Source organism: Rhineura floridana, chromosome 9 (assembly GCF_030035675.1).
Source record: "Rhineura floridana isolate rRhiFlo1 chromosome 9, rRhiFlo1.hap2, whole genome shotgun sequence".
Classification (NCBI taxonomy): domain Eukaryota; kingdom Metazoa; phylum Chordata; class Lepidosauria; order Squamata; family Rhineuridae; genus Rhineura; species Rhineura floridana.
In genome coordinates, this window is record NC_084488.1 from 5,600,749 (window position 1) to 5,616,459 (window position 15,711).

General features: G+C 37.9%; 1 protein-coding gene across 1 annotated transcript in view; it reads right to left on the minus strand.

The window, feature by feature from the left end:
• RAB28 (RAB28, member RAS oncogene family) overlaps positions 1-15,711 on the minus strand; it is a 103,181-nt gene that overhangs the window by 73,381 nt on the left and 14,089 nt on the right. The window contains exons 2-4 of the mRNA XM_061583927.1: positions 14,181-14,277; positions 5,450-5,538; positions 3,350-3,479 (exon numbers count right to left, since the gene is read on the minus strand). Of these exons, the coding sequence (XP_061439911.1) occupies positions 3,350-3,479; positions 5,450-5,538; positions 14,181-14,277 (316 nt within the window). The remainder of the gene's footprint in view (positions 1-3,349; positions 3,480-5,449; positions 5,539-14,180; positions 14,278-15,711) is intronic.

Below are 15,711 nucleotides of genomic sequence, written 5' to 3' on the forward strand. Positions count from 1 at the left end.
CAAGTGAAACCAGTGGGACTTTTCTGAAGTAACATGCATAGGATCAGGATATTAATTTAACAAATAACACATTTTGTCATTTTATGGTTTTTCCCCATTGACCAAGAAAATCAAGGTAAAGCAAAAGTTAAACATCCACTTCCAGCACCCCGTGCAACTCAGTTCAAGGTAAGTGGGATAGGATGGGGTGGAATGGCAAGAGAACATCACATAATGCTTAATATAATCCTGTAAATTGCTAGTGTAATATCAGAGGTTGCTAAATTCACAGCCCAGATCTGGACATAGTTGTCAGACCTACAGCAGCTGATAACAATATTGCCAACTCCAGCATGTTGCTCTGCTAGCATTTGGATTCCTCACACCTTAATAAAAAGCAGGTTTATCAGAGTTAAACACTTTTATAAACAAGTTTGCTTCACTGGCTACAGCGGAACCACAAAGGTGTCAGGTATAAATACACAGAAAATAAGGCAAGGTGAAAAATGTGGATGACAGCAATGCAAAGCAGCCTAATTATGGGACCTCTGAGCATATATGAAGACAGCACAAAAGCAAAGGAAGAGAAGTTTCTTTGTTTTGAAGGAACTTTTTTATTTAAGCCTCAAAACACTTCCTGTATTCACATGATTAAATAATTTAGCGTAACAAGCACGAACCTCAAGCTTGCACATCATCACCCTCCCCTCTCCTTGCACAGGGACAAGATGCTTGGAAGCATCCTTTGTTTTGATTAGCATTACATTTAAAACCAAAAACAACCAGCTTCTTCAAATATGTTTTAGGAAACTATTGTTAAGACTTACCAGAATTTGGGTATGTTTGGAGGTAACTTAAAGTTACAGCTAGTAAAAAATGAAAGCAAGATCTTCCGAACTCCTTTTCATGGTGGCACCAGATGGGCAGGGGGTAGAATACATAGGCTCAGCCTCATAATAAGCCACTGCCTAACTTATCAAGCAAATTCAATACTGCCTAGTGATCTATACCCCTTCTAAAGCTATTTTATACCCTAAGGTCAGAGAAATTATTATACTTCAGTTATGTCAGAATCATAGCTAACCATGGCAACTGTAGGAACTGAAAGTCCTCAACAAGGATCAGTATTAATACTGTCCATCCACCTTAAACATTTAAAAGGATGAAATGCCAACACACACTCACTGTGTTTAGGCAGAACAATCACTCTTGAGATTTATGGGCATTCTAAAATGGCACCCACAACTAGGCCAATTTTTGCTTCTAAAACAGTGGTAGTACTCTTGGTACTAAGATTCTATAAGTAGAAAAGAGGCAACTGATTCTAATTAATGAACACACACAGTCACCATTCTATATACCATTGGGGGAGATGTTACCATTGAACGATGTGTAAAATTAAGATACTCTGTAGAGAAGATATAACATTAATTCAAATTTAAGCTTTTTTAAGTCCTCTGATAAAGACAGGAAACAAAAGGTGTGAAATACAGTGTTTGAAAGCCCTTGCATAAGTTTATAAGGGTCTTACTACACAAAGGTAATAAAACTATAAATGTATTAACAATATGCACACATTTCAAACAACTAACTCAGGACATTCAAAAGCTGCCTTTATACATTTACACTATGCTGCAGCTAGGATGGACTGAGATGGCTGAGCTGGGTGCTCTGAGTTTTCTGTAGCCTCACTCCAATCATGTGTGGAATTTGGAGGGGAAAGAAAACCTAAACAAACATTGCTTTCTAAAAAGTTTCCAGTGATAAATGTAGACAGTGCTCATCCAGTCAGTAAATGTAAGAGATATCACTTGAAGGACTTCTTAGGGTTGGCATGTTAGTCAATTGGCAGATAAAATATTGTAAATTGACCATGTATTATTTACCTATAATTAAAAAGTCAAATATTCTCTGAAGGCAAGAATGCCACTGCATAGATGATAGCTTACTTTCATATTTCATTCAGGAATAAGGGAGGCTGCTTGACCCCCAGCACTGAAGCAGTCAATGACACACCTAGCAGGATAGCAAAGCTTCTCCTACTGACCACCTCCTATAACTACAGGAATACAAGTAGTTAATGGCAAAGGTCACAGCTCAAGATTCCATCTTGAACATGATCTTTGTGCTCTGTAAAACTTCTGTGGGATTGGACTCCGTTCTTTCGACAGATATTTTCTAGATCCAACTGCACTGATTGAAGTATTAAACTACTGCCTTGTGTTTTAATTTCATTACCCACATTACATTATTTTTCCTAAATTATTGTTCCTACATTATTTATTTACTGTAATTGCATTTGTATTTATTGAGCCTAATGTTTCAGGATAAAAACCAAAGAGAATTTGTCCCCATGAATGATTCACATTTATTTATTACACTGTCATAATAATTCAATATATTTTTAAAAGTTAATTAACTGTTATTGTGCTCTTTATTTATTTGGCTGCTCTTGAATCTGCTGCATTATCTGTTACAACTTGTTAGCTATTGAGTTTTTATTAACAACAACAACAATATTGTACATTGTCCTAGAATCTACTGTGATGAACACTGGTATGGAAAGTTTCAAAATAAACATAATGTGAAACACATTAATTTGTTTTTTGCAATGAGCATAAGTCTAGAGAGTTAAAAAAAAACTAAAATGGTTGACAGAAACTTAGGCTCCTGCTGGTGTTCTTGCGACATAAGAGAACACATCATTGCAGTTGCCTGTATCTATCGCGTTACTCTTGCCTCCCCGTTCCACCCTTGTGTCCGTGACACTAGACTGTCAGCTCCTCATAGCAGTGGCCAATCTTTTTTGCTTTTTATTATTATAATATGCTATACACTCTGATGGTTCAATCATTAAAGCAATAGTCATCTCTCACGAGATTGCTATTTGAATTATTAGGAATTAAAGCCAAAACAATGTTATGTTTTATTGACCAAGCAAAGTTTAAGAAAATGCAAGATGAATAATAATGCAGCCATTTTGTATAAGAAAACTAAGGAAAACATACTGGCAACATTTCCCAAGTTTTATGGGTAATGTCATGCTGCTAATCACTGAAGCAGGTCATTTCCATGAAGTGATATCCCCCTCCAGACTAAACATTGTGATTGTTGTCACAATATAGCACCCCCATTTGGTCTAATGCATGAAATATTACATTCTGCTGGCCAGAGCCTGCCAAAATCAATGCACAATGGTGCCAGCAAAATGAAAGGGACCACACATGTACCAATGTCTGCAACACTGGGACTCACACAATTGTACTGTAAATCTGTGAATATGGAACATAATGCTGATCTGCATTTTAGCTAGATCACCAAAACATTCTAAGCTAAAACATTCTAACTAAATAACAATTTAACAACTTACTTTTATTGCCTACCAGAGCCACATGTGGCTGAGTTTCTGACTCTTCACTGACCTTCTTTACAACATTATACCAATCTTCCACATTTTCAAAGCTCTGTTGGTTGGTAATATCATACACCAAAAGGACAGCCTGAGAAGTAAAAATATATACGTAAAGCACAATATGTTAAGATCTATGAATTTATATTAAAATCTACAAGTCCTGAAAAGTGAGATAATTGCTTCTGTAAATATGATTCTTCTAGCAAAAACTGGACAGTTACAAAAGTTAATTCACACAGACCCCTCTCAGTATGTAGACTATATCCATGGGACAGAGGGCACAGGATAGTTTCAGATTCACAAATGCCGCTCCCCTCTCCCCCAGCATTAAAATGTCACATACACAAAAAATGTTCTAGAACACAATGCTCTAGAAGGGGGAGAGAGAGAGAGAGAGAGCTTGGAAAAAAATAAGAGATGTTTCATCTTGTAAGAGTTATGTTTCACTCCTAATCATATTAGTTGAAACTGCACTGAAGCAAAGTAGCTGACAAACTGAGAATAACTGAGGTGTCTACAACGAGATGCCCCCTTGGGAGTCAAGTCTACTCCGGTGGTTCCTGAAATTTGACAGAGAGGCTGGCCAACAGAATTTTGTCTGTTTAAGATTAACCTTTCACTGAAATGCTCTTTTCTTAAAACATAACCCCCTTTTATAGCTTATGAAATATAACCAGCACCCAGTTCCCAGCACCCTAAAGTTCCCAGGGTGTTAACTGAGAGTTGCTAGTATTCAGATTATGATAGAGTGGAACCAACAATATAAAAAAGTTCAGCAATTGTTTGTTTATTCTAGCAACAGACTGAATCAGTCATGTATAATAAAGCAGATGTCAAAGGGATATAATAAGAATTTCTAGGCTAAGCTATCGTTCCTATTTAAACTTGACCTAGAATACAGATACCCACAAAGTTACCAGCAATTTTGCATATCAAAATTATATCCACAGCTATATTTTTGTAATTCCAGTGCAACTTCTGTTGTAAAACAAACAAAAAACAGTGTTGAAATTTAATGACATAAGCATCAAAGAAAGTTGAGGGAGAAAAGAGGCTGGCTGATAGGTTAGCATGTTAATGAAGCTAGCATAGTGTAGGAAGTCCATTGTTCAAATTGTGCCTCTTGTCATTAATTCACTAGGTGGTCTCATGCAAGCTACTGCCTCTTAGCTTCAGTCCATCTGCAATGGGGGGGAAGTTTCCTCCTCTATATTTACACATTACCACACCCCAAGTTTCATCTGGGTCTCAGCCACCTATGTTCTCCTTTACTCTGAGAGAATGAAAAACAAAAATAGGTTCATCACATACAGAAAATGGGGTGAGTGGGTTTGAGTGAGCAAATGAGAGTTCATTGTACATATCTATAAATCAAGCTATCGAAAAACTGTACTACTAAAAATCAAGTGTTCTTTTGTGGCTCACTAAACAAAACAACAGAGGATATACTGTATAAAATGCTTCTTATCCTAAAAAGAAAAGAATGTATGTACCACTATGGTTAATTTAAAAATTTGCCTACTGGTAAAGCACAGTTCATTTTCACTGTTCTGCAAAAACATTTCGCTACCTGGTTGCCTTTTCTTTTTCTCTTTTTTTGCCCTCATAGAACCTCAGCTGGCTGAATCAATGTAATGGCATGGGATTGCTCTTTATTTCCTCCTACCTTTGCTCCCCAGGAAGCATCTGCACTCAAAACAGCCACTATGCCTATTTAGATATCCATGGGGATATCTAAATAACATTGACGAAAACTGCTGTTTTCAACTTAAGCCACAATGCAGGGCCATGAACATCTGTTTCGTAAAGCTGTTAGGGATATAGAAGCTAGCACCTTTCGTTCATAAAAGGAAATATTATTCAAGCAATTCTGTATTAAAAAAATTCAGTCTACAAAACCAACGTTGAAAACAGTTTCACTTAAGCAGATGTTTACATTTTTACTAGCCTCTTAAAATTCTGCTGCAAACTATCATTTTTACAGTAAAAGTTCTAGGAAAGCCACCAAAAGTAACCACAATAATTTATATATATATATACACACATATTTAACCATACCTGTGCACCATAGACATATTTATCCAGCATCTTGCCTCCTATTGTTTGGCCTCCTATATCCCATACTTGAAGAGTAACATTTATATTGCCTGCAAGAGGGAAAAAAATAAAGGCTGGTGTATTTGACATAGTTGGTTTACAGAAATTGGATATAAATAAGCTTTACAAAAGAGTATCAAAGCAGCACACCACGTGCTCTATCTATGCCAGATGTGTTACTGGTGATGAATTTATCTTTTAAAAGGAGATGAACAGTAGGCTTTGCTGTTGCCAGGATCCAGAGAACCATGAAACCTGTTCCATGCATCTAAAGAAGCTTTACCTGTGTTTTCCCCAATAGAGTACCACCACCACCCATGCCATACCAGCAAATTGTTTTTGAGCTACACTCTTCAAAAATTGATTTTTCTATGGATTTGTGAAGTGTTTTTCATTAACAGTATTTTTGTATTTTACAAGCCATTTTTTTTTTTGTAAACCTGAGCACAGCATTTGTTCGACAGGAAAAGAGATATAAATGTCCCTAATAAATAAGTTGTAACTCCTTCATTTTAAATAGCACAAGTCTGTTATGGTGGCAATATTTCTTATGCATTTTATTTTATTCATAAATGCCATGCTATGCTATGTACAAAAACACACAAGTTAAACATCACACAAGTCTCACACAGGTTTTGCTAATATATATGTTGGGCCTCAGCTCCTCCGCGGGGGCCAGGAAGGGGGAGGGCATGAGTTTCAGGGTCCCCAGCTGTCAGAAGGAGCGGTAGATCCAGGAGTTGTTGAGTCTCCGCAGGAAAGGGGATGTGGGAGTGAGTTGGAGCCGGGGTCAGTTCCCATGGATGGTGCTCTCTCTGAAGAAGAGTGTGCCCCAGACCAAGACAAGGAGCCATTAGAAGTTGCTCCGGAGGGCGCGCTCCCTCTGTGACGTCCTTCCCTGGTTCTCCCTGTCAGGTTCCCACCTGCTTGTGGCTACTGCCTTTCACTAGGCACCACCAGGGACACCACCAGTCAGGACCGTCCTTTATATGGTTTCTCACTCCGCTCTAGCACAGATCTCACTAGATCCCACTGCTAGGCAGCACCACCAGTCACTTCCTGTAACCAATACTCCCAGAGACCTTGCCTCAGTCTTTCTATAGCTTGTTACTTTGTGACTGTGTGCCTATGCTGTTCCCAACTCCCTTGTATCTTTATATATAAAGCATACAACTCTGGGTTGCTCTGGATACTTGACTTGTTACAATTTCTCCCTTCACCGCTGCCACCATTAGATACAGTTTCTGTTCAGCCTTGGTCATTACCTTGCCCTCCCTTCTGGTCTATATATTCCCCCAGCCAAGGATCAGGCCTTTGGTAAACCAAATAAGTATTTATTTACTAACAACAGGAAATAACAAGATTACTTTAAGAATGTTTCATAAGCATATGGTTTCATATATGGTCACTCCTTATGTTTCTGTTCATATATATACTCTTTAAATATTAACCAAATACAATCCAAACTTCCCTCAGAACTCTGCCAACCAACCCTCACCAAACGACCTCACTCCAACCAACTCAACAACCTTCCCCTCATCACTCACAAACCTCCATTTATACCTTCAGCCAGCCAGCCACTCAGCCAATCATCATCCAGCATATTTCAGCTTCTCACCCATGTACCCCCCCTTTCTCCCTCAGTCAATTACCATACATCACCTAATAGACCCGCACTTACCATATTTACAGATGCTTAACCTACAGGAACATCACACGCTCCCCCTCTGCCTAGCGGTTCTCAGGAGATGCCAGGACAGCAATCTCCCTCTGACATCGAGCCTGTTGCTGAGGCCCTTTCGGACGAACCATTGGACGCCCGCCCGTCACCCCGCGCTCATCGTCGCGAGAAACAGACGGGTCAGAGGCAGGACTTGAGAAGGAGTCAGAGATTAAGATCAAGGACTTTCCCTACTTAAACCTGCAGCTCCAGGGGAGGAGCAGCTGAGTCAACTTTCTTTATATGTTGCAGAGCATGTCTAGAGTGCAGCTAGGGAATTCTAGTGAGTTAGTTTAGTGCTCTCTATGAAACGTACTGCTTTTGATGTATCCATTACTCTAATAAAACAAGAATTCATTACACCTGTGTCTCAGCCTCGTGGATCCCACTCTGAACGGGACAATATACAACCAATGGTAAGCTCACAGCATCGTTAGAATCCAAAGAGTTATTAAAGAATGCCCAATGGTTTGCAAGAGCCCATTCCCTACCACCATCCACAGCAAACAGCTCCCTCCCCCCATGCCCCCAATTTATAGAAGTGGCTTGCTATATGACCGGAACAGCTAGTGTTTAAGGAACACAACATTAAAACTTAATGTGGGTGCATGAAACTATGTAAGCACTAATGTGGATTCTGGCTACGACCAGAGCACAATGTAATTTTGCACAAATTATTTTGCAAGTAATTTTGTACTTGGTAATACTACATCATCCATCATTTGTGAGTATTTGAACAGTAGCCATTTTTAATTTATTTGTACTAATCACCTTACACACGTTTTCTTGTGGGCAATTTCCCCCCCTTGCTTAATAGTGCAGATGTGCATGGTGTGCAAAGCTGTATTTCATTTTTACTTTTCTCTGCAGCACTTCCCACTGCTGAACAGATACGCCACTTTCAAAACTTCAAAACAGCTCTCTAGTTTGGAAGAGCAAGTAACTGCAGAGAAAAGTGAAAGTAAAGCTTGGGTGAACATGTGGTCCTCTCTTGCACGTGAATTATTCTGTGGATCCTGGTTGTCACCTGATAACACAGTTGGAAAGATAGGCTCAAAATGCTAAAAAGTTACACACTTCAGCAAAAGTAACAGGCCTTGATTTTAAATAGCAAGCCTATTAAAAGTGTCTTGATATTCCAATATTGCTTAGCTCCTTGCAGTGTATGTAACTAGCACTAGTCAGAAAACTCAATATATTGTGAATAGAAAACTAGCAATACATTCCATTAATAAATAGAATTCTAACAGCAAAACACCTTCAACTTAACTTCAAATACTCCATGTATTGAGCAATGGAGTTTTCTTCCTAGCAGAATTCCCAATCCTTTTAATTTCTAGTTTTTATAATACTTCAAATTATATAGACACGATCTAGCCAAATGTAGACACTTCCCACTCTCATTGATTTCAGTGACTTAAGAGCTTTGCAGATACCATAGACTGTGAAAAAGACAAACAATGGTGTTAGAACAAATTAAACTAGAACTATCACTAGAAGCTAAAATGATGAAACTGAGGTTATCATACTCTGGAAACATAATGAGAAGACATGATTCACTAGAAACGACAATAATGCTGGGAAAAACAGAAGAGAGTAGAAAAAGAGGAAGGCCAAACAAGAGATAGATTGATTCCATAAAGGAAGCCACAGACCTGAACTTACAAGATCTGAACAGGGTGGTTTATAACAGATGCTACTGGAGGTCGCTGATTCATAGGGTTGCCATAAATTTAATCAACTTGAAGGCACATAACAAACAACAAAAGTAAATCTTACCCACTTGAATAAATGGAAGTTAATTTGTTTGCATCATGCCACACTTTTTTAAAAAAACGATAAAGGGGAAAAAATGTACCAGTTAAGGACCGACTACTCCCAATATTAATTCAGGTAAGAGAAGAATTATGCCCAGTTTTATACACACTTAAGAAGTACATAAAAGGAGCTACATCTAAAATATTAACACACAAGAATTTATCAAATTGCCTCTTCCATTAAAAAAAATACATATGCGTAAAAACAACTTACATTAATTATTTCTGATGCAAACTTTTATAACCTGTATTAACTTTACTAGGGCAAAATATACTGTCCTAATATGCTACATTTTAGCACACAGTTCTAACGGCAGAGCTTACATAAAACAAAAACATGATTCTAAGCACAAAATCGGAGCCATCGCTGCAATTTTATCCTTAAACAAAAATCCCTAAGGCGACGCTTAGGTCACGATCCCAGCATCATATAGGATGCTACTTTTTTCTGGACAAAAGCTCTGTGCCCTTATAACAATGAAGAGAATGGTAGAAATTCAGTAGGTGCAACTCGGAATGCAAAAATATATACATCCTTTGTTGTTATTGTTAATGTTAAGTTTTTAATGGGACAAAATAGAAACAAACTGTTTTTTAAAAATTGCAAACATTTTCTCTGTCACACAGCTGTTAGAGGAACAGTCAGTCAGGAAAAAAAGGTGGCAAAACCCTACAAATTCAACTCTGATGTATTTTTGTAATCCCATATACAGATGTCATCTTAAGGAAATGGAAGGTATGTAAATAACATGGAGAAAGGAAGGACTTCAGTTTAAACCTTATGCTTTATATTGAGGATAAATAGCAAAATCTGCTAGGTTTATTAGATTTTTAAGTACTAGCACCAGCAGCTATTAAGGTGTTGGACTATGATCTGGGAGCCCAGGGTTCAAATCTCCACACAGCCATGAAGCTCACTGGGTGACCTTGGGCCAGTCGCTGCCTCTCAGCCTCATGAAAACCCTATTCATAGGGTCGCCATAAGTCGGATTCGACTTGAAGGCAGTACATTTACATTTACTTATCAGTTATAAAACATATCCTACTTCTTTAAAACAAAAGTAATTCTATATAACAAAAAAGATATAATTGTACTTACACTACTCAATATTATTTATGATGTAACTAATGCATATTTTCTTGGTCATTCTTAATTAAATGAACGTAAATGGCTTACCATGGCTTCAATCCTGCACCCACTTATGTACATGTACAGTGGAATCTTATGCATGGCTAGTCAGAACTAAGCTCCACAGTGAGTTCAATAGGGTTTATTCCTAGGTGAGCATGTACAGGATTGTCATCTTAGTCTCACTGTATTTAACATCAAAAATGTATTGGTATTTTACAGTATGCCACCAACATGAATATAGGGTTTCCTGTTGGAACATCTTTTTAAAATCTTCCCATAACATTGCTGCAAATGTTCATCTGTATGAGAAATTTTGATAGCATTTTTTCCTGTGTTAAAGAGATACATTTGGCAACTATATTCAGGGCTAGAACCATCTTTCTATCTAAGAAGACAAGCATGAATGATGATTTCAGCAACTTTTCTGGGTAAATATTTCACCTGTGCAAGACATTCTCAAATGAAAAGAAGCTCTCATTGATTTCAACGGACCTTATACAGGAGAACTTCCCATGGATTGCACATGAAGAACCAAATTAGCAGTGCTGTTGACTGAAGACTAATCTGCATCCATGCAACAAGCAAACAGATTATATGCAGAAATATTTTATTAAGATTATAATGTTCAAAAATACAAAGTTCTTCCCTCCCAAAAATGTGTTTATAGCCATACTTTTCTGGAATCTTGTCGTTGACCATTTATTTGGCAGTACTTTGTGCTGAAATGAAACTTACTTGCAAATGTGCTTGTTTTTTATTTATATAATGAGACACATAGAGATGTATATTTTTCAAATGAAGCCAGAATGTTTCAATTATGTTCAATTATGTTCCAGGTACATTTAAAACTGGATAGATTACAGGCTAACCCTGTAGTTGTTACACAATAGTAAGTACAAATTAATGTTTTATACAATTGCGCAATATATATTTTGGTCCTCTATAGCGAAAAAGACAGCTGGTATAGCACAGTGGGGAGGAGAGCCTGGCTAGGAGTCCAGAGTCTGTGAGTTCAAATCCCCACTCATGTCTCCTGGGTGTCAAGGGCCAGCTAAAGATCACCCCCACAGCGAGTGGCTCAGGGGTTACGTGCCCTGCCACCTGTGCAGCCGTGGGCAAGCTGCATAGTCCCAAGGAGCCCAGTTGCCCCCCAGCTGGCAGTTGCGGACAAGGAAGGGGCTGGCTTGTGCAGCTGTGGCAAGCTGAGCAGGCCCTAGCCAACTGGGGACGACTAGCCTCAGAGGGAGACAATGGTAAACCTTCTCTGAATACTGCTTACCATGAAAACCCTATTCATAGGATAGCCATATGTTGGGATCGACTTGAAGGCTATCCATTTCCATTTTTATAGGGGGGAAAACCTCTATAGTTTTCATATGAACTGAATATTAAAAATTCTAGAGAAATTTTGCTGAAACTTCAATTTTTTGTACATTATAGGAAATAATGTTCAATCGAAAGTGAAACTGAGCTTATTAGAAACACAGGACAGATAGTCAAACCCTTTTGATCTGAATTGATGCCCCTAGCAGAATTCCACAGCAACATTCTAAAAGTATACTCGAGGCACTGGTTAACCTTACTTAAAGTTCTGTACAGTCAAGATGAACTGAAAACATGTCTGTCCTCTTTTACTGAGGTCTTTTAAAAGCCTTTTCACAGTGAAACCCTGTTTACTAGGCTATACCCACAACCTTCCTGAAAGTATTTTGACTGCAACTCTTAAGGTGCTCTATCTGCAAAACCTCTGACTAACAGATACGCTATTCTAAGTATTGAAATCTGCACTGCGGTAACATCCAGATACCACACTGGATCATGAAATATAATTACCTGGGCCACTATTTGGAACATAAGTACCTTGAACAAAGAGAACTCAATGTTTAAATTTTTAAAATAGGTATTTTTTTACCGTTAAACTCTTCAACAGTAATTGATACTTTTTACTGAACAATGTATGCCTGAATCCCAAATACAATTACCCCAATGTAGAGATCCTTGCATATAGCAATTGATTAAGAGAAGGTTCCTCTCTGCAAAATAGATGGTTGACACTATCAACTGTGACAGCACTGAAGCTGGGAGGGAGAAGAGGTGCCTGGAATCAGCATCTCCCTTCTCCAAACCCGAAACAAATTACTCTCAAATCTAACAAAAATAAAGCTATCTATATATGAACCGAAATCAATATTCAATCTTGAACAATTAAAAAAGGTTCATAAAAAAGGAATAATACTTTAAATACTTTAAAACAATGCTTTCCACTTAAAGATATTCACCAAAATATCCTACAACTCTTCAGAAACTACAATTTTATTACCTGCTCTAGGGTAAATTCAAACAGAGTAATTATTTTTTGCATTTTCAGTATTAATTATTCCACTTTTACGAATAATCATGTTGCTATTCAAATTAGAATTGCATTCATCTTTATGCCACAGAAACACATCTTAAAACTTTACATTTTGACCATAAGAAAACTTCTTATGTCTTTTCAACAAACATAATCATCCATAGCTGAAAAACTATGCTATCATTTGCAAATGTAAAAAAACCTCTGGGAAAATAACTATTTTATATATTGGTGGAGCATATAATTAACAACTGTAGAGGTCTTATAAATATAGATACAAGAAATATGCAGATGTTATAAAGCAACTGGGTAATACCTTTATATCTGCAAGAAAAATCATTGTAAGAAAATAAGTATTTTTCCAAGAATTCCGTCCCCTTTCAGAGTTCAGTAGTGATCTAATATGTTATACAGGCTTAGCAACTATTATTGGGGTGGGGGGAGAGATAGGAAGAAACATTTCCAGCACACAAATTTTCATCTGCACAAGGCACACATTCTACTCACTAGTTCTTTTGTAAATATTATTTAAATCACTACTTCTGGAGGACCAAATGGGGCAATACAGGATTATTCTCTCCATTCATAGAAAATAAACATTCATACTTGAGATTCAACACGACATCCAAGAGATCTATGTAGCTTGAATATTGGCAGAGCTGGAAAAGTCCTGAAAATGTTCCCAAAGTGATGATGATGCCTAGCTAGGTTTCTGAATTATTTTTCAGGCCCTGTAAAGTTGACCCTATTTAACATAATTTTCAGAACTGTGCATTTGAAGTTTAACAAAAAAAAATCTTGTGCTCTGTTCAAATAAGCTATGCTTTGTATGTATTCTCCTGAAATATCCCAGAAATGAGCTCAATCTTGCAGCAACATTATCAATTCTCCCTGCAGTCTCATAGTGAAAATGGTCTCTCTAACTTTGGTTTGTTAGGCACAGCAGAGGAAAATTAATTTAATGGAATATTTTTATGCTTGCAAATTGAATTATGATAAAATGAACGAACAACTCATTTTAGACCCCCAATTGTTTAGAAACAAACTTTAAGATCCTGCCGTTCTTTTTTAATTACTTCTTTACATTTTCCATGCAGTCTACTTCAACTGGGATCTAAATAGTTTCTTTGCATCATGAAGTGCAACATCTTGAATGCTCAAACTGTATTTTTATGAGTGCTTGGGGACCCTGAATTTTAGTGGTCTATTAAATGCTAGCAATTTCATGCTGCCTTGTACAAGACAGCATTCACATATCACAGCCTAGCAATTTAATAGCTACATAATATATGTATCTCCTCAACCTAAGTAAAAGTAGGGAACATTTTTATCTAAAAATCATATAATTTCAAAATAAGATTTTTCCATTACTACATTTAGGTTTCTTTCCATTTTGTACAAGGTGTTTTCTGCTTTAAATCCTAGACACAGGAACCTAGGACTAACACATTATTGAGAATCTAATATTTCATACACAACATAAAACAAAATGATATAACTATAAATGCACAATCCTTCATCAGTGAGTATTCTGCATTAGTAATCAAACTTGATTCATATTTTTAAAGTGCCATATAAAATCTTCCTATGTACTTAACAGTTAAGCTCTTTTCTCAACTCTTTACTGTTAGTCCCACTTTTTTGTATTATGCATGTTAATCTCCTCTTACCTGGTAGCGTTATTCTTTTCAAAAAGAAGTCAAGTCCTATGGTTTGTTTGTACTGCTTCCCAAAAGCTTCTTGAGCAAAACGTGTGGCTAAGGAGGTCTAAAAACAGAATCATATTAACTTAACTTGATATCTCAGAGGAGACAACTGAAATATAACGGAGTAAAATAAGAACTAGGCAAGTTTTTGAATCAGAAATTTGTAATTGCTTTTTCAACTTTTTTCCTTTGAACTACAGACAACTATTTCTAAAACCATAGGAAAACAATGTCTAATACAAAACTGATTTCTAAAATGAAAGGCAGCCTTTTGGCTTGACTCCCATTTTTTTTTAGAATAAATAAAAATATACATACTACTCTACACACACACACACACAAAGGTCCAAGTTGCTCTAGCAGAGAGCATGAGGAATGTATCTGTGATGTAAAGGGAGGTAACTTATACGGAGTCACACTATTTATCCATGTAGTTCAGTATTGTCTACAATGATTGGGAGCATAGGAGTCGAGATTAAGGAAATTGAACTTGAGACCTTCTGCAAGCAAAACATGTGCTTTATGACTTGCCTATGGCCCATTCCAGATTCTGTCTTGATTACTTAGCACTGTAACAAGCAAAGCACTCCATAATGTTGTTTGTCTTCACAACAACACTGGCAGGGATTCAAAAACCACACAAATAGTTCATGTGCCCAAGAGGTCTTTGGGTTTCATGTTTCTTGAACAGCAGCACCCTCCCCCACGTGGATAATTTTTGAAGTTGATAGAGTTGCAAATACAATTTGTAACCTGGCCAGAAGGTGTACAGTTCAAATAACAATGTTTTAAGAACATCTCACTAGGTTAGCACAATCCCGAAGAAAGAACCAAGGGCAAAGAAATAGGCAACTTGACGAAGACAACACAGCAAGACCCTGAAAGCAGGACCGGCACCAGCCTGCCCTGGGCGCGCGGCTCCTGCCTCTTCTACCTGCCTCTCTTCTGTCTCCTACTGCTGCACATGCTTAGCGCACAGGGCTGCCATCAAGCAAGATGGCGGCAGAGGCTTCTCTAAGGGGCTGATGCCCCTGCTGCCATCTTGGTTGATGGCATGCATGTGCGGTACGCTACGTGCACACACGTGCCTGCCATCAACCAAGAAAGGGGTAGGGGCATTAGCCCCTTAAGGAAGCCTTCGCTGCCATCTTGGTTGATGGCAGCCCTGGGTGCGCAGCATGCACAGCAGCACATAGCGCTACTCTCTCACCCTAATAATGGGCCATTCAGGGGGCCCTCTGGCCGCAGGGGCCCTCGGCCAGGGCCCAACCTGGCCGTCCTTTGGCACCAGCCCTGCCTGGAAGAGCTGGGATGTGAATCTAGAACTCCTAGAAGCAAGTCCAAACTTCTCTCCACTCCATTATTTTGCTACTCTGTTTCAGAGGACTAACCTACTTCTGCAGATGTTAATGTGCATAAGGTTACAGAGATATTCAAGTTATCAATAAAGGCAAGTATTTAAGAGGATGTGCCTAGAAAGAAGCAATTTTACTAA